General features: G+C 45.1%; 1 protein-coding gene across 5 annotated transcripts in view; it reads right to left on the bottom strand.

Annotated features, from left to right (window-relative positions):
- The window catches only part of TRAF1 (TNF receptor associated factor 1), a 64598-nt gene that overhangs the window by 23587 nt on the left and 15212 nt on the right, over positions 1-25799 (bottom strand). For 3 of the 5 annotated variants that reach the window (XM_073314965.1, XM_073314968.1, XM_073314970.1), the window contains 3 exons: positions 18704-18807; positions 7326-7547; positions 4969-5053 (listed from right to left, as the gene is read on the bottom strand). In XM_073314965.1, the coding sequence (XP_073171066.1) occupies positions 4969-5053; positions 7326-7547; positions 18704-18807 (411 nt within the window). The remainder of the gene's footprint in view (positions 1-4968; positions 5054-7325; positions 7548-18703; positions 18808-25799) is intronic. The other 2 variants (XM_073314967.1, XM_073314966.1) reach the window with 2 other exon arrangements.

The raw sequence follows: 25799 nt of genomic DNA on the forward strand, positions 1-25799 counted from the left end.
GCTACTGAAGTCTTTCAGTCTAGTGCATAGCTGGAAAATGACCAAAACCAAAGAAAAGAAAAAGCAGGTTAACAACCCCACTGTGGATTTTTTACTACGTCAAAAAAAAAACAACAACAACAAAAAACACAACTTCAGAATTTCCTGGCATTACAGAACAGATTATTATAAATGTATCTAACTTCAGAGGGACAGTCCTGGTGACACATGGGTTTCTCTAATGGCATGTGTGTCCTTTGTGCTTTCTGTTTCACTCTCACATTTGTTAATCATTATGGACACAGCTCAAGTAAAGAAGCTGTGAGTGAAAGAACTGCAAAGAGCAGGGGGTTCTCACCTCTTCTTTTTCCACCCAGGCCACTCCCTCAAATGATCATTCACTTGAACCACTAGCTCTCGCCCCCCAGAACATCAATGGAAAGTCTTTCAACAGCAACACCAACACAGAACTTCCCCACCCTCACAAAAGGGCCTGATCCAGAGCCCAATGAAGTAAATGAAAAGATTCCCATTGACATCACAGGGCTTTGAATCAAGTCCAAGGAGAGAGAAACAGTATCCTCTCTCTCTATTTCATTATATTATGGTTAACCATCTCTTCTCTATCATTCTGGCCAACTGACAGCAATAATGTTCAGACCCTTAAATTGCACTAAATCTTTGGTTTGACTCTAATTCCGCAGCAAAAGCTCTTAATTGCCTTGACAGCTCTTTCATCTCAAGCATTCACATTTATGAAAACCAAATATATTGAAAAGCGAATAAAACTATTCACTAAGGGTGGAGGGCGCTGTGGAGGGGGATACCACAAGGCCAAAATACCCACCATATTCTGCATAAGGGATAACTTCCTTCTTAAGAGAAGGAAAGTCAGGCCTGAAGCAACCTGCCCCAGACCCGAATATACCTCAGAACTTGGAGGAAGTTCTGATCCAGAGCCAAATGTCACAGTTGTTCTCTTTTCTGCAATGAGTCCAAACCAAAATCCTGGACTTATTCTATGGGTCACGCTCAGCAGGTTCAAGGGGCAGGGTCCTGGCTGCGCCCGGCCTCCCACAATGGGGTCCCAGCGGGTCGTTGGGGTAGGATCCTGGCTGCTCCCCAGCCCCCCTGTAGCAGGGTCTGGAGTCCAGGCAGCCGGCTGCCGCCCAGCCCACAGGTCTGAGAATCTGGGCAGCTGGCTGGCAGCAGGGCTCAGGGTCTGGGCAGCCGTCTACTGCCCAGCCCCCTGCGGCAGGGTCTGGGCAGCTGGCTGCTTCCCGGCCCACACACCAGGGCTCAGGGTCCTGGTACGGTCTGGGGATAAGGTCCTGGATGCCCCACAGCCTCTGTGGCGAGGTCCGGGATCCAGGCAGCCGGCTACCGCCTGGCACCATACAGTGGGGTCCGGGGTCCTGGTGGGGTCCACGGTCAGGGTCCTGGCTGCCCCCTACCCCAGCACAGTGCGGGTCGGGGTCAGAGTCTCCACGCAGCAGGGTCCAGGGTCGGGTCCCTGCCCCCCGCCGCATGCCCAGCTCTCTGCACTTGGCCCCACTCTGTGGAGGGGTCTCTGGGTGGAGGGCACTGAGCATAGGGTTTGTGCAGGGGTTTAGGTGGGGGGCAATGTGTTTCTCAACCTGTGGCCCAGCTAACACTAAATAGGTTGAGAACCACTAGACTAAACCAAAATCTTAAGAGGGAAAACTCTTATTGCTGTGGGAAATCCCCGCAAGATACTGTTCAGGCTTGTGTCCCCATTTTATATAAAGTCAAATTTTATTAAAAAGTAACCTATCCTATCATCTTACTTATTCCATAAATCTCTTAACCATCTGATATACCTGTCACATTGGAAAACGCCTTTTATGGTTTAACAGTTGGGAGACAAAGTGAAGGGGAAAAGAAAAAGCAGTAATATTAAAATCTCAGGGGTATATATAACTTTAAAAATACATAGGCTATTGGATGCTTCCTGGCATCATTCAGATAAAACACACAGGGACCATATTTTCTCTGCATTCTCTGCACAAGAAAAATGGAAGGCTTATAGACCTTTTAACAGTTGCTACTTGATGGAGAGGAACAGATGTCACTGGATCTCTGTTGTCACATTCTCAAAAAATCAAACATCCTGCTAACGTGTAATTTACAGAGCAGTCAGTTCCATGCCAGAGGATGCAAACACAAATGATATTCTGAAATTACTTAAAAAACCCCCCTAACAATGCTTAGACGAGTCTCATGTCTTAGCCTGGGTCCCTTCCAAATCAAGTTTTTAATTTAACAAACAATTTTGGAAAAAGAAATCCAACATTGCATCTTTTATAACTCCAGTCATGGAAAGAACAAGAGAAAAAAAATCACATTTGTATTTTAAATACTTTTGATCTTGTTTCAACATCATAAAAGTTCTTCCCGGGACTTAGGCAATTCAAACCTAAATCAGGGGGATCTTAATACACCCACTCAGAGAAGGAAAATTAACCAGTGCCAGTCCCCATGACTTTTTTCAGGGATGGGTCCAATTCTGCTCTCATTTACCCCCTTGTGACTGCACTGAGGATAACGGTGTTCAGAATAAGAATCTGGCTGGAGAACTGGGCCCCACATTCTTATTTCCAGCCAGCATATGACCATATATTGCATGGGTGTAAATGAGAGCTAAATCTGGCCCAAGCCTTTTACAGTCAACTCTAGCCGGTTCCTATGCAGCTGCCGATGGTCCCTATAGAGTGGAATCACTACAGTTATACTTCAAAGGAGGGCAAGATGTGGGGGAGCCAGGTGGGGATGTGCACCCACGGCACAGGGTAGAAGCCTGTGCCAGGCGAGCCCCCTGCGTAGCAGTGTGTAGAAGGTGGCAGCGGGTATAGGGGGATGCCCTCAGATCCTCCCGCTGAATTCAATAAATCATGCAGCTGCTCAGTACCTCTCAGTTAGCTGTAGCACACCGAGGGTCATCAAACAAAGGGGGCAAAGAATCAGCCCAGGAGGCCAAAGGTTACCTCAGTAACAGATCATGGAATAAGCTATTGTTATTGTGTGGAAAACTTATTTCTCATATTATATACATACATACACACACATAAGCAAACTAATAGTATGCGGGAGCAAAGTCTGACAAAGACACAGGAGAGGTGGAGGGGAGGGCCTTGATAAGGGACAAATGAGCAAACCTGCTAAGGAGTCTATTATTCACAGTAAGAAAAGGAGTACTTGTGGCACCTTAGAGACTAACAAATTCACACTGTTTACAAACCCCAGCCCTGCAAGCTGATTCACAAGCAGAGTCCTCAAGTCTGTGTGAAGCCCCACTGAACTTCCGCAGGCCTCTGTGCAGGCGTTAGGGTCTGCCCCTGTGGATCAGCTGACAAGACTGGTGCCTTGGTCACCACATCCCACCTACAGTTTTACAGAAAGTCCCACTAACGGTTTTATAGAAGTCCCACACTACAGAAATCCCGAGGTTTTCACAGAATTGATGAGTATCGTGAGCAGTACAAAACGGTTTTGTTTGTACTTAGGCTTATACCTGGGCCCCCGGTACTCTGCAATACTGTAGCTCTGGGGATTTGCTGCAGAATTGGACATTTTCCCAAGATCCTACAGAATTCAATATTTTATCTCAAAATTATCATTTTATGGGTGCCTTGTGCCCAGTACTTTGTTTTCTTTTTCCTTTCCCCACTGAGACCTAGCTGCAGATGCCTTTTGATCCACATCATTCTCCACGAGGGAGACTTAGTTGGATTACCAAGCATGCTTTCTTGCACTGTTCCATGAAACCAGGGAGTAGGGGATTTGGGAGAAAGAGCCAAGGTCCAGTTTGTAGCCACAGTGTAGGGGAGTGAACTGGTCCCCATGGAGAATAGTGCAGCAGCAGTTATCTGAGGAGTTGAACCACTGATGCCAGCTGAGAGCTCCCCAACTCCCTGGGACACATGAGGGAAAGGAGATTCTGAGCCAAGCTGTTCTGAGAACACTTCAGGAGCCAAAACCCAAAATATAGTGAAAATATTCATCATCAAAAATATTCTTAATTAAACCCCCCCTGAAAATTTGTCAGTGAATATTTTTGTCTGATTACTTTCAACAATGAGTTTTTTGTGATGTTCTCCAGGCCCCCTGGCTCCCACGGTGTTCTCCGGGCAACACAGCTAGCCAGTCTTGTCTATTCTACTCTTTTCTATATAGGTTCTTGTACCACACTCCTCACCGTATTATCTGAGCCGCCTTCCAGAAGTGTATTAGGTAACGTAACTAACATCTGTCCTGCGAGGTTTGTTCTCATCCTCTCCCCAGAGGGAGAAGCGTATGCATTGGTGTGTTTTGGTTTGGTACTGTTTTTTTTTCATATGTAAACATATCTGTTGCTATGTGTTTTTATTAGAGAAGGCAGGTGAAAGAAAGGCACCTTGCACTTGGAACAGAGAGTTGGGAGGTAAGTGATGGTCCTTAGTTCTTGTGGGAGTTCATTTCAGAGTTCTGGATCAGCTCCAGATAAAGTTTAGTCTCCCACCTACATTTTGGCCTCCTTCTGTTCCCCAGCTGGCTTTGGTTAAGGCATGGATACATTTTTGTACAGTGCGTAGCACCATGGGGCACTGAGCTGGCTGAGGTCTGTAGGTGCGACCAAAATATGATGTTAAGCAATAACAACAATAATTGAGGTGGTGTGTTTGGGAGTGGGAAGATGGGAATGAAGGGTATTTCATGCCCATAGAATAAGTTAACTTTGCAGCAGATTTTAGGGCTTCTTGGTGCAGAACTTGCTGGAGTTCACAAGGTGCTACTGACATCCAAACGCTTTTTGGATCAAGAATTGAGGAAACATCCAGGATGTTAAGGTATCTAGGTTAATATGCACAACTGCGGAATGAGCTACCATCACTTTCTTTACTGTTCTCTCTTCTAAAAAATAATACTTCAATGACTCTAGCATTAGCCCAGAGAGACAAATGAAACATCAATACAAACACGATTACATACCCTTTCTTCTGCCAGTAAGCTTCCTTCATTTACTGTTCCAGGATCCTCTGCATTACATTTCTGACAAACTGGGTTTTTGTTGTTTCTGGTGGAAAAAAATTAATAAAAAAAATTATTTGTGAACTGTAGTTAAGAGAGCCTCTGTTTCAAGAATGACAAATTAAAAAAAAACCAACAAAAGTATGACTTTCAGCTCAAGGTCAACCCAGTTTATGGTAAAAGGGCCAAATCTTGGTCCCATTGAAAGTCCACAATTTTTAAGCATCTATCTGCAAAATCTGAACCATCATGATTATTGTGCTCTACAAAGCCAGCAATGCTGGGAATCTGCTTCTCTCAGTGAGGTAGGCACTAACTCCATGTAGTGTACAATAACCTGAAATCTGAAGTCTTTTAACACAGAAGTGATATCCTTTCTTCTCTGGTAGGTGGCTAGGTTTTTAATTGCCAGGATATATCTCAGGGCTCAATCGTCTCTTCATTCACACAGGCCACCATTGTTGTGTTGACTTGTAAAACTGGCTATTGTGTGTTCACATGAAGGGCAATGGTGTTGCCCTGCCCCAGTGTTCCCAACAATGGCATAGCTGGTGCTGGAGTGAACGCTAAAGTGGCATCATCATACTTTCCAGTTGGAAGGATCACACTGCCACAAAATGTTTTGGTTTTAATTTAACATATTTCTTAAATTAGCATTTATACTTGTGTAATTAAAGGGAAAAAACAACACTTTTCAGGAAGAGGTAAGCACTTTTGTGATGCTGCAATTACCATCCAGCTGAATCATGTATTAGCTCAGCAGGTTAGCTTGGTTCAGTTTCCAGCTGCATTACAAGGTTGTCATGAGAAGATATAAGCGCACAGAGCAAATTCTGTTCTTACTTTCAGGAGTGCAAGTCCTGAGTGACTCCACTGACTGCAGCAGTTACTCTGGATTTACACCAGTGTGAGCAAACAGAATTTAGCCTAGTAGGCCAAATGCATTCTGTGTAAACTGCCATTACATCATAATGCTTTGACCTGCCAGTCACATGTGGCTGGCTGACCGACTCAGCTTTTTGTTACAGTTTAATCAGGATATATAATTAAGGCTTGTCCACACTGGCAATTTACTGCACTGCTACTTTCTGGCTCATGGGTGTAAAACGCTCCCCCCCCCCCCCCCAGTGCAGCAAGTTTCAGCGCTGTAAAGCGCCAGAGTGGACAATGCACCAGCACTGGGAGCTGCGCCCCTCATGGAGGTGGTTTACTTAGAGCGCTTAGAGAGCTCTCTCCCAGCACTGCACCACGACCACACAAGGCACGGCAGCACTTTAGCATTGTCAGCGTAGACTAGCCCTTAAGGAGGAGACGGGAGAAGCAGCTAACCAATTAAGAACAATATCCATCTATCTCCAAGCAAAAGGGCTGCGATTGTTCTGAGGGTTGGCTCCTCACTGGGCACTGACCCAGATTTTACATCGTGCACTTTATAATGTTCTAAAATAATAACATTTTAAACTTCCATAGCACCTCTCATCCAAGAATTGCAAAGCATTTTACACATATTAAAGTCACTTCACAATAGCCTTCCTATGAGCTCTCCCTTTTAGACTGGGAAGGGAAACTGAAATATAGAAACTGGCTTCAAAGAGAAACTGCAGAGCTACAATTCATTTGCAAATTTAACATCATCAATTTGGGCTTGAATAGGGACTGGGAGTGGCTGGCTCACTACAAAAGCAATTTTCGCTCTCTTGGTATTGACACCTCCTCATCAATTTATTGGGAGTGGACCACATCCACCCTGACTGAACTGGCCTTGTCATTACTGATTCTCCACTTGTAAGGTCACTCCCTTCTCTTTATGTGCCAGTATATTTATGCTTGTTATCTGTAATTTTCACTCCATGCATCTGAAGAAGTGGGGGTTTTTACCCACAAAAGCTTATGCCCAAATCAATCTGTTAGTTTTTAAGGTGCCACCGGACTCCTCATTGTTTTTGTGGATACAGACTTACACGGCTACCCCCTGATACTTGAAGTATAGAGAGGTAGTTTGCCTAGGGTTATACAGCAAGACAACAGCAGAGCCAAGAGGAGAAGCTAGGAATCCTGACCACTACACCACACTCAAAGCCTAGAGACATACATCCTGAAAATAATCCCACTGTAAGGAAGTATACATGGATGATAAAATTACTACTATCAACATCCCAGATACTCTCAAACTCTACTCTAGCACTTTCTCTCTATTTAGTAGATTATCACAACAGATCATCCTATTAGGTTTGCAGCTACAGAATCAGCCACTTGAAATCTTTCGGTCTTCTTGGCAGAAATGCATTATCACGTGGTCCCCTGTTGAAAGAACTTACCGTACAACCCATGACAGGCAAGCCGAGCAGTATCTATGCCCACATAGCGTTTGCTGGGCTTTCTTCAAGACGTTATTACAGCTGCTACACAGGTATTTGTGATCGGGCACATTCTCACAGATGCTGGTGGGATAACCAAAGGGAAATTCGTTTTCATCAGGAGATGAGTCAGGGCCATCCGGAGAGACTCTGTCTGCCCTCTCAGCCATCTGAAGTAAACTGCTGTGAAAGATGTGGAACACACTAACTGCTGAAACAAGCAGACACCCGCTCCGGTAGATGTGAAATAATACATTGAGCATCAAAGTCCACAAGGCAACTTCAAACCTTGTGTAGTAATCTAGCGATCGGTTTAATTAAATCTGTAGCTGACATGTGTGACTAAGTGTCACGGTGGGATTTGACTAGGTACCAGCAGGAAATTACTGTACAGATTTAAAATTCCCCTGAATCACAAAATGAAAACAGATACATTATAATCAAGAGGAAGCTGAGGGGCTTTGCATAGTTTTCAGGTTTGTTTTCAGGGCAAAGTAAATATGTCTGTTCTTTTTAGAACTATACCACCATTGGTCAATATTGCACAGCAGAATTATTTCCTGTAGAGTAAATCCCCAGTCTCAAGAACTCTAGTTCCCATTTCACCCAAAGCTTGTCCATGATTGCATTTTACAGATGTGGAAACTCCAGAACAGAGAGGTGTAGTGACTTTCCCACAGTCACAAAGGAAGATAGAGGCAAAGCCAGGAAAATACAAGTCCACTAACTAATGACATGCTCTAGCCACTAGACACATAGGGCCTGATTTGCTGAGCACCTCCAGCTCTCCCTCTGTAGTTAATGGACACTGTGAAAATCAGGCCAACACTGCCTCTGGAGGACTCAAGAACCATTTGGAAAATTCAGGGTTTTATTACATATAGAACCTGAACAAATATAATTCATAATTGTACCCTTATGAATCACATTTTTCTCATGACAGCACTAACACAGAAGTACCCGTCCTGGTACCAATGGTGACATTAGCAGAAAACTGTTATTAACTAATAATCTGAAAAAACAGAATCAATGTTCATGTTAGCTCAGAGAACAGAATGCAATTTTTTCCTGCCCTAAAAACCCACACAGGCTCTGATCAGCCAGGAACCTAGAGGAATATAATACTGTACAATTATAAGGCCATCTTCTAGACATGCTGCACATTTTTCTGTGGTGATCAGTGCCCTAGATTAGATATCCTGTAATTCTTGTGCAGGAAAGTCTCCACTGACTTCAGTGGGACTTTTGCTTGTGTAAACAGCTGTAAGATTATACTGTTTTCTTTTCTCTGTGGTACCTTGCATACATATTGTATCCCTAAATGTGTTACATCAGTAAAGATTAATACAAAACTCCTAAGAGAGGGAGGGAGATTCTAACAGGCCTAGGCATCAAAAAGTTATTTTCAGTTAAGATTTGAAATAAGATGAAAAGTCAACAAGCTCGAGAAATAAAAGAAGGGTGTTCCAGATAGTAGAAACTGCAGAGAAGAAGATTCTTGCACCAACAGTGGTCAGAAAATACACAGGGGCATTCAGGAGTGTTTAACTCAGCCAAGATGTTTTTGGAACCTACTACTAAGGAGGCCAGCTAGCTACATTCTCAAATACCTCCAAGTCAATGGCTTGCCTTTGCTGGATACCAGCTACATTATTATTGGGTGGTTGGCCAAAGCCTCCATCGATTTCCCTCCCCCCAGGGTCTCATATGATAAAGGCACTACCTAAAGAACGTATAACCGAAACCATTATTGGCTCCTATACATGCTATAAAGGTGGCTTTACAAGTTCTGCACAAGGCTTTTCCCTGATAGGGAATGGGCTGGATTATTTCAGTCGGTGGGCCTGAAAAACCCCCTACTGACTTTAGTGTAAGGAGGAAGCCAGCTCTCCCTCTCTCTCTGTGCAATGACCTATCGGAAGACACGTGTTTCCAGGGGGGACGACAGAGCGGAAGGCCAGAAGGGAATGGGATCTCCAGACCTAGCCTGGCCTCCCGGATATCGCAGGCCACCGACACCCCCCGGCCCGTGCCCGCTAAACCCAAACCAGCTCAGGCCCAGCAGGGCTGAGGCCGAGCGCTGGGGAAGCAGGATGGGCTGTGGTGGGGGCTCAGGGGGTCGAGGTGGCCCATGCCCGGGGGGGGGGCGGGGGGAGCACAGCGGGGGGTCCTGAGGTCTCTGACCCGCGATGGGGGAGATCGGGGGGGCGAGATTTCTGGCCCGCGCTCGGCTGCGAGGCCCTGGGGTCCCTGACCTGGGGGGTGGGGGGGGGTCAAGGCAGTCCCGCTCGCCCAAGCCCAGCCTGGAGGGGGCGGGGATCCCGGCCCGGCCGCCACCTTACCTGAGCCCCAGGCTGCTGCAGGGAGCCCGCCCGCCACGCAGCTGTCCCTGGCCGGGGCCCGGTCTGAGCTGCCGCCTGCCGCTGCGGCACTTCCCTCCCCCGGCAGCCCGGGGTCGGAGCTGGCGGCAGCAAGAGGCCGAGGCCGAGGCCGGCTCTTTGTTCAACCACAAAGAGAAACCAGAGCCAGGGCCTGAAATCCCCGGGGGGCGGGGGGGAGTCATAGGGATCGCCGGGGGGGGGGGGGAGGGGGCGCTGGGGAGCTCTCAGGGATCCTGGGGGGGGAGTCCTGGTGTGGGGGCTGGGGGAGCTCACAGGGATCCCCAGTGGGGGCTGGGGGGGGCTCACAGGGATTCCCGGTGTGGTGGTGGGGGGCCTCACAGGGATCCCCGGTGTGGGGGCTGGGGGAGCTCACAGGGATCCCCGGTGTGTGTAATGGTGGGGGGCTGGGGAGGCTCACAGGGATCCCCAATGTGGGTGGAGGGTTTGGGGGTGCTCACAAGGATCCCCAAGGTGGGGAGGGGTTGGGGGAGCTCACAGGGATCCCCAGTGTGTGGGGGGCTGGGGGAGTTCAGAGGGTTCCCCAGTGGGGAGGGGCCTGGGGAGCTCACAGGGGATCCGCAGTGTTTGTGTGGGGACTGGAGAAATGCATAGGGGATCTCCAGTGTGTGTGGATGGCAGTGTGTGGGGGTGGGTGAACTTCACAGGAATCCCCAATGTGTGTGGATGGCTGGGGGAGGTCACAGGGATCCCCAATGTTTGTGGATGGCTGGGGGTAGCTCACAGGGAATCTCCAATGTGTCTGCGTGGCAGCGTGGGTGGGTGGATGAACCTCAGCCGGATCTCCGTGGGGGGGACCTCACATAGATCTGCAGTATGTGGGGGTGCTGGGAGAGTTCACAGGGATCCCCAGTGTTTGTGGGGGGAGGCTGGGGGAGCACCTGGGGAGTTCACAGGGGATCCACAATGTCTGTGTGGGGGATGGAGGAGCGCACAGGGGATCTCCAATGTGTGGATGGCAGTGTGTGGGGGTGGGTGAAGGTCACAGGGATCCCCAGTGTTTGTGGATGGCAGTGTAGGTGGGTGGGTGAACCTCACAGGGATCTCCGGTGGGGGGGCGAGGGCTCACATAGATCTGCAGTGTGTGAGGGGCCTGGGGGAGCTCACAGGGACCATCTCTGACCTGTGTTTGTCTAACTTATTCTTAAAATCCTCCACAACCTCCCTTGGAGCCTATTCCAGAACTTAACTGCCCTTATAGTTATAAGATAAAATACATTACCTTACTCACCTTGTCTTTTTAATATCCTTGGACCAACAGGGCTCCAACACTACAAACAACTTCTAGATAGAACACTCTTGCTAATATCTAGCTTAAATCTTCCTTGCTGCATATTAAGCCCATTGCTTCTTGTCCTACCTCCAGCAGACATGGCAATTAATCACCAACCTCCTTATAACAACCCTGAGCATATTTGAAGACACTCGTGTCCTCCCTGGGTCATGTTTTCTCAAAACTAAACATGCCCAGTTTTTTTCCTTTACCATTTTTCCTCATAGATCAGGTTTTCTGAAGCTTTTATTGTTTTTGTTCCTCTCCCCTGGACTCTCTCCAACTTGTCCCCATCGTTCCTAAAGTGCAGCACCCAGAATTGGACACAGTACTCCAGCTGAGACCTCACCAGTGTTGAGCAGAGCAGGACAATTACCTACTGTCTTACATATGACATGCCTTTGAATACACCTGAATGACACTAGCCTTTTTTGCAACTGCCTCCTATTTTTGCCTCTCAGTTTGTACTGCACTAGAGTCCCCAGATTCTTTTCAGTGATTTCATTTAGACCACGTACCTCGGAAGGTTTCTTCATAAGAAGGGAGTTCTCTTCCCCCGCCCCCTGAGGACAAGTTGAGAGAACAATCGAAGTGGGAGTTGAGGGCACTCCATACTTAGCAGGACTGGACCCTTACAGAGAAAGGTGCAAGTAATGCATCAGACCAGTGGTCCATCTAGCCCAGTCCTGCCCAAAAGTACTTCTTTGATTCTGCTTGTATTTTCTGTACTGCTTTATAGAAAGGCTGAAAGAAACATTTAGGTAAGATCTTGAACTTCCTGCCTCTCACCTTCCCCCCACCCCACGTGATAAAACAGTTCTATTAATGTGTTTTATGAAGAGCTCAGAAATATTCATCAACTCCACTCACATGGCTGTTGTGTGACTCAGCTCTTTGGTTGCCTGCACAATATAGTAATGTTCTTTTTTCAAGTGTTCTATCACATCTGTGGTACAGGCAAGAGAAAAGATTCCCAAAAATCTTTCCATTAAACTCCCACCTCCCTGTCTTAAATAGACAATGTCAAGTAATATAGGAAAAAATAGTATTTGTCATCATTTGGGAGATATGTTATCTAGATTTCAAAAGAGTAGTTTAGTTTAAAAATCAAACACAGTTGGAGAGAACTATATCTAAAAAGATAGCCACTTTTTATTATGACTTACAGTATTTATTCTCTACCCAAAGCTGTGATGCTCTGTGCTCATGCACTCACAATAGGACCATTTTTGCAAGCACCCACTACTGAGTATTGTACTCTATAAGCACTGCTCCTGGTAGTGTTTGCACAACACAGCCTATAGAAACCATGATTGTTTTAAGAAAGATAGAGCAGGAAATGTTTGGATGAAATTGTTGGAAACAAATTTTATTTTCAGGCTTCTGAGAGGTCAGTTGAAAACGACAGGAAGTATTAAACACAAACTGAAAACCTGCTACAAAAGGGACAGGGTCTCTTTATGTAACATAATAGATGGGCAGCTGCTCAGTTTTCTTTACCATTTCAAACTCTGTTATCTGTAACAGAAAACATTTTAGCTCGTTTTGTTTTGTGGCCCAAGACTGTTTTCAAATCACAGCTGTCAGCTAATCTACTCATGGAATTTAGAGATGAATAACTAGCATTTTGTGGTGGCTGGTATTTTCAGAGAGAAGGGTCAAATTCTTTTAGGAGTTCAAGCAGTTGTTCCAAGAGAGGTTTCCCATATTTATGTTCCCAGCCCTTTAATTTTGTTCATTAAAAATCTCCTTCTTGGACCAAATCCCTCTCTCAGTTATACCCATACAATCTTACTGGAGTCAATGGGGTTTCAGGAGCGTCACCAAGAGCAGAATTTGGTCCTTTGCTTTGTCAGAAAATATTACCAGCTGAATAAAAACAAGAATGAGGAAAAGGGGATTGGGGTTACAAAGCTACGTAAATGTAAACATCACACAGTGTAGTCTTATAATTAGAGCAGCAGACTGGGGGTCAGAACTTCTGGATTCTAATCCAGCTGCTGCCATAGCTTCCTTGTATGATGCCAGGCAAATCACTCAGATCTGTGCATGAAAGGTGCTACATACAAGCTAAGTATTAATATTAATTACTATCGTTGCACATGCAAATGGCTAATTATAACAACGTGGGTATGCAATTACCTGATTTGTGCATGCAGTCATGGTAATTGCATGTGTAACCTTTTAAAAATCAGGCTTCTAATTTTAATAAGATATTTGATGGTGCAAATGTGAAAGTGGCAACACTAGGTTAATGTTTAAACTGATGGCCTTAAAAATAAGGGCCACTTAAGTGAATGGGAGTTTAGGTTGAGAAACAATTGCAGAATTGGCCCCTAATACCATTCAATCTATGCTTCCCGCTTCAATGTGGTGCAAGCTTATTCATAGATGTTCTGTTTTCTGACTGCAAGATAGACAGCATTGCATACCATAGCACTGGCCTTTATGTTACCAAAATTAAATATGGAAACACTGACACAACCAGAACTTGAGTGGTGTGAATGGCTAGTGGCAAAGATCAGTCAATGTTTCCATTATAAACCTCTGTTTTCATAGTTTTAGAACTAGGACCATAAAATTCACATTGGGTTGAAATATGACGCAGAAATTCTCAGCCAGGGTATGAATTACTTTTTAAAGAAAATACGTCTGAGTGTGGCCATTTTTAAGTGGGAGTGCAAAGAAATAGAAGTTAATGGTTTCAGAGGGGAGACCATAATACAGTTGGGTCAATTTCAGTTTCTGAATGAGAGAGAGACAAAAAAACTCAATGTGCTAACACTACTGTATGTCTCTGCTGTATGTTAAGTGAGCCTATTCCCTCTCTTTCGCCTTCATGGTCTGTAAAATATTACACCTTTATCTTAAAAGGCACTGAATTACACAAAGAAACTAAAGATAAGTTTTTGGTACTTTCCAAACTTGAGATATTTCCTCTGGTAAATTTCCCCCACATGAGATCAGTTAACCGAAAACAGGATGTGGCTCACAAAGAGATTAAGATTTGAAGCTTGACTATATTATAGACCCATTACACTGATGTTGGCTTTGCAGGGGCAGTGTATTACTATATAGGGTGGCTTATCAATTTTATATCTAATGGGAAAATGTAATGCAGTGACATATTTTGATTAAGGGTAAAATTTCTATTAGCACTTAAACTACTTAAGACTTTCAATTACCCATAGGTTCCTAAGTGCCTAAATTACTTTTGAAAATGGAATTTAGGCTTATAAGTCACTTTTAGGTGCTTTTGAAAATTTTACTTCAAGTATCTACAACATTTTCTGGGCTAAGAGACCCAGTTTGAATACAGACACAAAATGAATGGGATCTGGATGCCCATTCAGTGCATAGATAGTTTTAAATAAAATGACTGAAAATGTAGGTATGCGGTGGGAGGGACCCTGAAAAATTGTTAAAACTAGAAAAAAACCTCTAAATTAATAAAGTAAGGTCAGTCTCTCAATGAGACGCAATACTTCCAGTAGTTACAGCTGAGGACTCAAAGTCAAGATTCTTGACTGTATTTCCTGTTCTGCCACTGAGTTGTTCCTTAACTTTGAGTACATCACCTTTTTGACTAGCTTTACCCACTTATACAATAGGGGTACTAATAATTTTATACCTACTTTCCAGAAGTGTCATGGGGCTTAACTATAATGTTCGCACTGTGCTTTGTGATTTTCAAATTAAAAGTGCTCTAAAAGAGTAAAGTATTATTGGATACCAATCCAGAGCAAAGTGACAGCTTTGCCACCATCCCATGTCTGGTCTCAGATGCATTCTTTTAGGTTGCTTTTGTTGTCATACCTCTCACTGTACTTACTGGTGGTTTTACCTTTTGTATGTTACATTTACACACTGCGGACCTGGTCCCACTTTGATTGAAGTAGATGGAAAGATTTCCACTAACTTCAATGGAAGGTGGATTGTGCTCTGGCACAGACGTTGGGAATCAATATTTTTCCCTTGATCCACACTCTACCTCTGTATTTTTCCAGTTTATATTTCCTGTGACATACTATTATCCTCAGTTTACTAGTGAAGAAATTAATTTAAGGACCAGCTGTTTGGGAACATCACTTTGGCGCTTGTCAAAAAACGTAAGAAGTGTCCCATGCTGATCTTGTTTTTGTCATTCACTAAAGCAGTTTCCATGATACAAACCAAGGAGTCATCTTAGACAAGAGACAGTCCAAAGACTAAAATGTGCCTCCTTGTCATGATTTGCTCATTAATTTTTGCAAACTACGCTACAGCAGGACAAAAATTAACTGAGAAGAGTACCCAGCTCGCCTCTCTGGTTTTAAGCATCCTGATTATTCAAGCCCTGTCTACTCTAAGGAAATCCACAACAATGTAACTGTATTGCTGTCACTACTTCAGTGCAAACATCTAATGTAGACATACCAAACTGGCATAAAGCTGGGCTTACCCAGTGCAGTTTACTTTGGTCTCTCACTAGATTACGCCATGCTTTACACTGGTACAGCCCATCTACATTAGGGATTTTTGCTGCTGCAACTACAGACTCTAACAAGAAACTGCAGAACTGGAATTAATTTGCAAACTGAACACCATCAAATTAGGCCTGAATAAAGACTGGGAGTGGATGGATCACTACAAAAACTAATACCCTCCTGCTGATACTCACACCTTCTTGTTAACTGTTTGAAATGGGCTATCTTGATTACATTGGCCTCATTAGCACTACAAAAGTGATTTCCACCCCTTCTTCTCAACAGTTGAGAATAGCCAACTTCCACCTTAATTGAATTGGCTCATTAGCATTGCCCCCCCACTTGGTAAGGCAACTCCCATCTTTTCATATGCTGTGTATTTATATCTCTCTGCTGTATTTTCCACTCCATGCAGCTGACGAAATGGGTTTTAGCCCACAAAAGCTTATGTCGAAAGAAATTTGTTTGTCTGTAAGGTACCACAAGGACTCTTCATTATATTACGTTGTTACGTTAACTACATTAATGTGTTTACACCAGTGTGGATTTCCTTAATGTAGACAGGGCCTGATCCAGACTGGAAAATTCTTACCTGCTCATTTCGTATCTAATTGCTTTGGAGGAAACACTGGGGATGTGGCTAGGCCTACCTGCCAGGCTGTCAAAGAGTTCTTCCAAAGCTCCAGAGGTAACACTTGGAAAAACAAACTAAAATTTAACATTGTCTCACTGTGAAACAGATGGCAAAATACGAACGTTCCATCTCTATAGACAACAATTCATTGTTTGCTGTGGAACCCTACATTAATATAGGTTTCAGAGTAGCAGCTGTGTTAGTCTGTATTCGCAAAAAGAAAAGGAGGACTTGTGGCACCTTAGAGACTAACAAATTTATTTGAGCATAAGCTTTCGTGAGCTACAGCTCACTTTGCTCACGAAAGCTTATGCTCAGTAAGCTGTAGCTCACGAAAGCTTATGCTCAAATAAATTTGTTAGTCTCTAAGGTGCCACAAGTCCTCCTTTTCTTTTTGCATTAATATAGGTAAATTTAGTGCCTTTGGTGGGACAGATTAGCGGAAACATTTACAGGAGAAAGGAAACGAGCAGATAAGACATTCCCACTCTCTTACATAATGTCTCCATTAATCCTTACTGAAGGGAAGCAACAAAAAACAAATGGGGTAGAGGGTGAAGGCGGTAATAAACCCAGTGGGACCCTTTATATTTAGCTGACTGGAGCACCCTTGTCCTCAAGGAGGCATCAGTGGATGCTTAAAAGATGAGTTTGTATTCCTTGATGGAAATAGGAAGAGAGAACTATGTTGCAGCCTTGTATCTCTCTTCCACTGGAGTAGCTTTGATGTCATTGGGATTGGTTTTTTGAGATTACAGCTACGCAACAGTGTATCCAGCTCTCAATAGAAGGTTTAAAATGATACTATGAGAGAAATCATGCGTAAACTCACTTAAAATGCATCTAATTGTTTTAAGCAGTATAAGACCCCTGCAGTCATCCAAAGCATGCTGAATTATTTCTTGAAGGAGTTTCTTTTATAAACATTTGTGTATTGTTTAATTTTTAACTAAAGCTCAATAAAAACACCTGAAGTTAAAGTGAATCCACCTGATTCTACTGTCTGCTCGGCAGGGCTGTTTTTACCACACAAGGAGAACAGGATATTGCCCAGGGCAGCAAAGTGTCTAATGACTGTTTATGTGAGTGACAGAGTGCAGACCATCAGGAATGTACACATTGTCCAGTTAGCCTATGGTAGCAACTCCTGTAGGATCACAGCGCCGGGATCTCAGTTCATCAGTAAATAACTCAGCTCACTACAGATTCTCAGCCTGGCTATCTGCAGACCACCCACGGTGTGCAAAGTACTAACTGATGCACTAATCACACAAATTGATTTCCTTGCCCTTTACTTTTCTCAGCTGAAGCATATAAGCAAGACTAAGGGCTATCTACACTGGCAACGCTAAAGAGCTGCCGCAGCTGTGAAAAACCCACATCCATAAGGGGTGTAGCTACCAGGGCTGGGAGCACGGCCTACGCTGGCGCTTTATAGCACTGAAACTTGCTGTGCTCAGGGGGTGTTTTTTCACACCCCGAGTGAGAAAGTTGCAGCGCTGTAAATTGCCAGTGTGGACAAGCCCACACTCACCTCTCCTTGCTTTCTTCAATCAAACCCCAACTTCTGGAAGATGCCACACCCAGATGCTTTGATTCCAATGTTGTAGGATCACTCACACTCTGGTAACTATATATTGTTCTGTGAATAATGGGGACTTAGGAATAGAGCCAAGATTTTCAAACATGACTGCTAACTTGGGGTGCCCAATGTGAGATGCCTTACTGTTGCCTGATTTTCATGAGGCAGGTGCTCAGCACTTTCTGAAAATCCAGCTCCTTTAAAGAGTGTTAAGTTGGGCTCCCAAACCTGAGACACTGACAACAATTTTAAAAATGTTGGACTAGATCTTTATTATTACTATTATTTATAGATCACCTATACGTTCGTGTGGCACTTTCCAAAACACACAGAAAGACAAGGGTGCATCCCTCCGCAGTTTATAATCCAACTCAAATTTCAGTGGCACGTCTACAGTGCTTTCCATAGAAGGATCTCCAAGTGCTTTACAAACACGACTGAAATAAGCTCCACAACACCCTTCGCAATTACTGTTATTATCCCTATTTTACAGATGAGGAAACAGAGGCACAGAGAAGTTAAGTGCATTGCTCAAGGTTGCACAGGAGGACCCTTGCACAACTAGGAACAGAATCTATGTTTTTTTTGCCCTCCCAGTCTACATGATCATGCTTCTTCCCACACATAGGCACAGAGACGTGACTGATGTGAGGAAATCAAAGTCATGAATATTCACAGAGTAAGAGGACTTGAAGGAGGAATTTGAAGGAGAATGTAGGGTGCTTAGTGCTTGCAAAAGAGGAAACTTTTTCAAGCATGGAGTGGCATGGAGAGTAAAAGGGAAAGTGGGAGAAGGTGGGTGTGGAACAAGGCAAATCTGCATCTTGTCTATGTGCAAGCTAACTGTCTCCATGTCTAGATTCTTGAACAAAATCATCTTGTGAGGTCAAGTAACTCGGCATCTTTGTCAATGACAGGCTCAAAAAATACATCATTGTACACAAGTTCCCAGAAGCATCCTCAAAACGCAGCCAAGGAAACAGACCTTGAAACTCCATATGGAACATCTGCATCTCGAACTGGACGGGACACAGAGTATTTGGGAAACGAATGCTTCCGTCTGTTCCAGTTCGGTATCAATGGGTCTTCCTGGAAGAAAGAGAAACACAGACATGTTGCACAGTCTAATGCAGCAATATTTTATCTGTTTAATTAAAAGCGTACCTAACTCTTTCCACTATAATTAACTTTTGCTTCATAGGCTAGGATTGGAATGTCTCACTTGTGAACAAGCTTATGGGAAGGACTGCCCTCTACTGGGGCTGTCTCTTTAGGGAGCTGTTCAGTTCAGAACTAGTGACCAAAGAAGGAGAAATAACAAGCTGCATGTACCAGGTATGAACAGAGTTGTATGAAACTTGCTGGTTTTGGGTCATGGGGATTTGGTTTCAATCCATGTTGGCTCAGACACCCTGCCCTAAATTCAACCTAGTGTAAATCTATTTTCTCCAGCTGAGTTTCATGAGGGATGCATTTGACCTCCTGAGTTTCACTTTGAATTTTGGATGCTAACCCCAGACTCAAAGTGAAAGTTGATTCTGCCAAGTTTCTCCTAGTGTCATGTGGAAACTGTGCCAAATGGTGAATTTCACTCAGCTTTGATGGGAAGCCACAAATGGCACCAAAGTCACTCAAGTGATTCACAGAGAGACTGGCTCAAGTTATTTTTGCATAACCACAAGGTGGGCAAGTTTCATACAGTTTGGGGTTTTCTTACGAAAATGTTGCAGAGCTCTAAATGAGAGAGGGTGCTCTCTATGGTAAAAGGGGCTATGTCTCATCCCTTCCCTGCAGCCACCATCCCCTGAGAGATCCATTCCAGGGGTCAATGTTTCTGTAACAAGAAAATCCCAAAAGCTTTGTTATGAAAAACATAATCTTTACAAGAGGCCACAGGTTCTGGCCCCTCAGAAGGAACCATTCCAAGATGGTAGCTGCCAGCACCTCCTCTCAGATGTCTTTATACGTTCCACAACTGCCAGGAATAACCCCTCCTGCCCCCAGTGGAATAAGGCACAGGAAGGTTAAAGGCCAGCATCAGTAGCCCACGAAAGCTTATGCTCAAATAAATTTGTTAGTCTCTAAGGTGCCACAAGTACTCCTGTTCTTTTTAAAGGATAATAGAATATTTTACATAGTGGTTTCATCACAAAGTGGTAACATTCCCCCCTGTGCAGAGAGTCAGCACAAGACCTAAGTGCTACTTTAGACCACAGCACTGAGCTGAATTTCAGCCAAAGGAGTTCAAATAACTCACAGATTGCACCAGTGAAACACAGCCAGCTCTGCAGCAGACAGCAGTAACCCGCATACAGCTCCCTACAAAACAGTGGAGAACCAGAATACTGGAGCAAACGTCTGTTCTACAGACCAGACTATGCTTCTGTAGTCTTACCTGAAGTACCTATTCTCACACACATACACAGGAGAGCCTGAAACATAATCACTAACATTAGTCATGCAGCTAGAACAAACAGCATCTAATATTCTGTTCCTGCTTCTTGTCTCTGCATGAACAGGCTGGAAGTGTTATAAAGGTAGCATGCACAGAACCACCAGTGGATCACCTTGGATTGTTCTCTAGCAACCTCTCTTATTTCACTGTAAAATACAACACTGATTTTACCAAAAGGGAGAAGAATAAAAAATTAAAAAGAGGGAGGTGAGTAGGTGATTCATTATTTATTGCAGGGACTTGGGCAGCAGAAAAGTTATATAGTCACAGAACTACTGGAATTTGCCCAACTATCTAAACCCTATTTCTTTCACAAGTCATCAAATCCTCTTTACAGGGACATCCTCTGAATCACATGATACTTTATGCTACTGTATGACCATGCAGGAAATTGAGCTATCCGGGAGGAAACCCAGAGCAGCATGTTTGGTGAAGTCTTGCACATGCAGTTGTACAATGTCAGGCAAAGAATTAAGAGCTTTGGGAAGTGGACATATTTTCCTGAAGTAATGCCCATTATGGATTTTGGCTTTTGCAGCCACAGCCTCATGAGGAGACAGGGAAGGAAGAGGGGCTGCAGCACTCAAGTGATTGTGTCTTGGACACTGTGGCTATATAGAACAAAGACAGGCAAAATTCCACAGGGAACACTGGAGGCTCCTGTGTTTAAAGGAGTAGCATGTGCTTCCTCCAGTTAACTGCTGCCTAACTCCAGCTGGTATAAGAAAGGAGAGGGGCTTTATGCACACCCTTCTCCTGGTTGGTCATTTCCCTGAGGGCCAGTTGCACAACTAGGCTCCTTGCTCAGCCCCAAGCAGTGTGCTAGGGCTAGAGTCATCCCTGAGGTGGTGCAGAAACTAGTAGGAGTTACAGTGGGAAATGTTGAGAACAAGTGCAGCCTAGGCAGTAAGATGCCCAGAGGTTGGATTACCGATGCAGCTTTGTGGAGTTGAACCTCTGACCTTGCCCCCTATAACACCATTGTCCTAGTTACAGATGTTTTAGCATGAGCAGTATTCAGTGTGCTGTGGAGTTTCCAGTCACTGAAATTTATTGATTGGCTACAGGAGTCTTTTGGCCAGCAGACGACAAACATTACTAATCTCTCTCTTATATTTACACTGGCGCAAGGCCAAGGTCTTCAGAGATTGTGATGATAAAGGGGGTTCATGTAGTGGGGGAGAATAGTGTAGTCAGCTGATAAATACCAAGGTGATAAATGGTTATAAATACCACAGATGGATAGTTAGTAGGACACAGCTATGAATAGCTAGTACAGACACAAGGCAGAGGAGGCAACCGCTAGGAATGGGAGGGCAAAAGTGACATACAAAGGGGAGATCAGAAACAATTGGAAGCAGTAGGTCATGGCTGTACTTTAGCTGATTCCAAACTCAGAAAGCAAGCTGAATGCGCTTACCCTGAAGAGCTGCCTCTGTCACACATATATACAAAAGAATCATGGTGCATTGTTCTGGTTTTGCATTGACAAATAGCCTGGAGAAATAGACACCGATGAAAAGGTGACCAGACATCCCGTTTTTAAAGGGACAGTCCTGTATTTAAGCCCTCCTGTAGGTGTCCCAACCTTTTCTTAAAAATGGGCAAACTGTCTCGTATTTTCTGTCTCCCTCCTCCCCCATCACTACTGGTGGGTCTTGCTGCTGACTGGATCCCTGCTCGCCAGCCACCTGTGATGAGTGGCGGGGTCCAGTTGTCGACAATGAGGATTGGTGTGCAAGGCTGGTGGTGGGGCGAAGCTGCAGCACGCGGAGCTGGCCGCTTCTTGTGCTGGTCCCTCAGTGTAGCCTCTGCTGCGTGCTGGCTCTTGGCCAGCATGGCTCTGCCCCCGCATCCCATTTCCTGCCGGCACTGGCTGGGCGCTGCAAGCTGCGGTGGCTGTGAGTGTGGGCTGGTGCAGTGGCTGGTCACCTCTGCTGCCCACCCATCAGCCTTTTACATGCTTCCCTCCTCTCCCTGCTTTGCCCCTTCACTCCCGCCCCATTCCCAATGCTCCTCCATATCCCCCCAGCGGGGTGCGTCCTGCTCCCAGTTCTGCGTGGAGAATCAGCCCCTGGTCAGAACGCTCAACTCACCAACAGCCTGGCCGGGCAAGCTCCTTCCTTCCACCACTGCCTCTGGCTGGGCCGGCACCCTGGGAAAGCCCAAGACCCTCCAGCTCAGGGCACTGGCCAGGAGGAGCCAAGCTCTGCATGTGCCAAAACCCCACACAGCGCTGGCTCTCTGCCCCTCACCTAAGCTCTGGAGTGGCGGGCGGGGGCGGGAAGTGATTTCCAGTCTGTTCACACCCTGACCTTGCAGGCTCCACAGCAGCCCCCTGGGCAGAGGCTTAGCACCTTCTTCATCCGCCCCTACAGTCAGATTCCCTTGGCCCTGGTGCAAAACGCATCCTTAGGACTTAACCCATTCCTGCCTGCGCTGTAGTTGGGGGACAGGTGGCAGCAGGGTTATGTCGGTGGCCAGCAGCAGCCTGGAGGTGTTAGCTGCCTATTGACACTGTGCGGTCAGGAAGGGACAAGATGCTTCCAGTCACAGGGAGCAGAGAGGGTGGGAAGACATGAGTTCTGCAAAGACTTGGGCCAGGTCATCCCTTCCTTGCTCCTGTGGCTGGAAGCAGCTCCTGTCCCTTTCCTCCTGCACAGTGCTGAAAGGCTGCTGCTGGCCACATTCTGGTATCAACCCTAGCAGAAATTTGGGGAGGGGGAACATGTGACCCTGCGTGGCCCCCCCAACATGTTGCCTTGGGAAGACGTGGCAGCATGTACCAGGAGAGGCGGGTCCATCCCCGGAGCTCAGCCAGGCATGGGGGGCAGAGAGCATCAGGCAGGGTGGGGCGGGTCGGTCAGTCACCCCCCATGTGAGAGAGATGTACGGAAGTGTGTATGTCACCTCTCGCTGTGTGAACCCTAAAGCCTTAAAGATAAGAAGGTAAATAAAAAGGATCCAGCTATACAGTATTTCTTTTTAACAGGGGCTCAGTCAACTTGATGTTAATTTGAACGTTCGTACTGCATAGTTCTGATTGATTGCCGCTGAAGTCATTTGAAGGAGTACTTTTACTGGGTGTCCCATATTCAGCATAGGGAAATATGGTCACCCTACTCTTAATTCCAGATGGTCTCAGATTCCTTTTGATTCATCAGAACAAAATAAAAATAATATGGTAGCTTAGACTTGAATGCTACTGTCTCAGACAAGCAATTTTATCCTTTAACTAGCACTTGGTCATGACATATATTTCAAGATCAGTCAAGAAGGAATGACAATAGTTATGTAAAGATAGGCTAGTTTAAGAAGGAGTGACTGTTAACTTGCAAATCAGATCACATACTTTTCTTTTGTTATTGCAGGAGATTCTGTAATTCAAAAAAAGTTCTGATATGGTACTGTGCTAATCCTAATTTGATCTGTGGAGGAGCCAGAAAGAGGTTAAATATACGAATACTTTCTGCAGTGCTGCATGAGCAAAGGCTAAAAGAGTGGGAGGAAGTTTGGCAAATTGTCCCTGATTTGTCATAGTAGCTAGACCCAGCAGAGTATCACTCATGAATATACCATGGAGTTTCATATGTGTCTGTGCACAAGTTGGTGGACTTTGGTGTGGTCAATTGTATATTAACTCGGGGTCAACTAGATGAACTTGTTGCATGTGCCAGTATGAAAACCTGTCAGAATGAATTATCTGTTTAATAAGTCATTAAAATACAAATGGTGAAGTTCTAAAAAAGAAAAAAAAAAAGAGATATAAAAATGAGGACTTAGAGGCTTATGTTGTATTAACCCTTAGAGATATTATTACCTCAGTGATTCAGCAAATTCAAGCCTAACATATCTGCCAAGAGAGTTCAGTGTGAACCAGTTTAGAAAGGTCTAAATAGACAAATGGAAAAAGTTTTCACTCTTAAGCTATCTTGGAAATATATAAAATGAGGATTTTAAAACAAATGGCCCAAATTCTGCTCTTTCTTATAACCTCATTATCTTCAATGGGACCCTTTGTTTACAGAGATCAGTGCACATCACCATATGCACCTTTTTTTTAATTTTAGAAACCAGCTTGACTTTAATGTGCTGGTATAGTGGGGCATGATTTTTAGAAAAATCCTGCTTATACAGCATCCTAGTCATCCTGCCAAGTTTGGTGGAATCAAGTCTAGTCATTTGCTTTCTAGCAGAGGCGAGAAGAAATTTTGACTAATTTATACAGCTTTCCGGGCACAGTGCACTACATGTAATACGTAGGCAGACTGGCAATCATGCATGTGGAGGTTGGCACTTGGGCAGAGTACGAAACTGTCACGTTCAAATGCCTGTTTCTTTGGAACCACTACAGCTGGGATTCAGAGTCTGAAACATCTGGAGACTTCCGGTGGCACCTTAAAGACTAACAGATTTATTAGGGCATAAGCTTTTGTGGGTAAAAAACACACTTCAAGTTTTTTACCCACAAAAGCTTATGCCCAAATAAATCTGGTGGGACCTGGCTGCAGGGCAGACAGCCCGAGCCCCAGGGAGAGCGGGGCAGGGCAGTTGGGGCTGGCAGCCCGAGCCCTGCCCCCGTGAGTGGGGGAGCCGGTAGCCTGAACCCCAGCGCTCTGCACGGGACTGACAGCCCAAGCCCCAGTGAGAGCGGGGCCAGGCAGTTTGGGCTGGCAGCCTGAGCCCTGCCCCTGTCAGCAGGAGAGCCGGCAGCCCAAACCCCAGTGCTCTGCACAGGGCTGGCAGCCCGAGCCCCAGGGAGAGCGGGGTCGGGCAGTTGGGGCTGGTAGCCCGAGCCCTGGCAGTCAGTGGGACCTGCAGCCCAAGCTCAGTGGAGCTCAGTTGACCTGAGCGGTCAAAGGGGTCCAGAAGCAGGAGCCCCATGGAGCGCGGAGGAAATTTAAACTTAAATCCTGGGAAATATTCATTTTTAGGAGGATTTTTAGGTTCACGAGATTTCACAATTTAGTGAATGGGGTTCGCAGGCTGTTAAAGTTTGGGAACCACTGCACTATCGGATTATGTTGGCATAATACATCTCTGTAGCTATGCTGCTATATTCCACATAGTGTAGGCATAGCCTAAAAGTCACTGGGAATAGCTGGGGATCAGAATCTCTTGGGATAAGGTCATAATAAGTGTCTGAAGTCACTCAGCCTTCCTCTTCTAGTTTAATGAGCTGGAGACTATGGAAATTTTCTTATGTAATTTTCTCATTTTGAATGCGTGAAGAGATGCATGCTAGTTCCCCCGCACTACATGGAGCCTGAAGATGACGACACTTCTTGCTGGGAAGGTAACTTCCCCTAGATTTGCAACGTTTCAGATGTGTGCTTTTTTAAATGGCTCACTGGCTTTACTATGCATTTAGAGCGAAAATTCTGGGTAAAAACAGAAAGCTACCAAGATTAGCACTTTTAAAAAGTCAATGCTGGACAATTATATTAATCCTGAAGGGGTAGCAGATCTATAAACTCGGGGGTACAATTTTCAAAAGGGCCTAAGGGTATGTCTACACTGCAGTGAAATAACCACAACTAACCTGTGTCAGCTGACTGAGGCTCGCAGGGCTGTAAAATTGCAGTGTAGAGGTTCAGCCTTGTGGGGTCCCAGAGATCAGGCTCCA

Source organism: Lepidochelys kempii, chromosome 16, assembly GCF_965140265.1.
Source record: "Lepidochelys kempii isolate rLepKem1 chromosome 16, rLepKem1.hap2, whole genome shotgun sequence".
Classification (NCBI taxonomy): Eukaryota; Metazoa; Chordata; order Testudines; family Cheloniidae; genus Lepidochelys; species Lepidochelys kempii.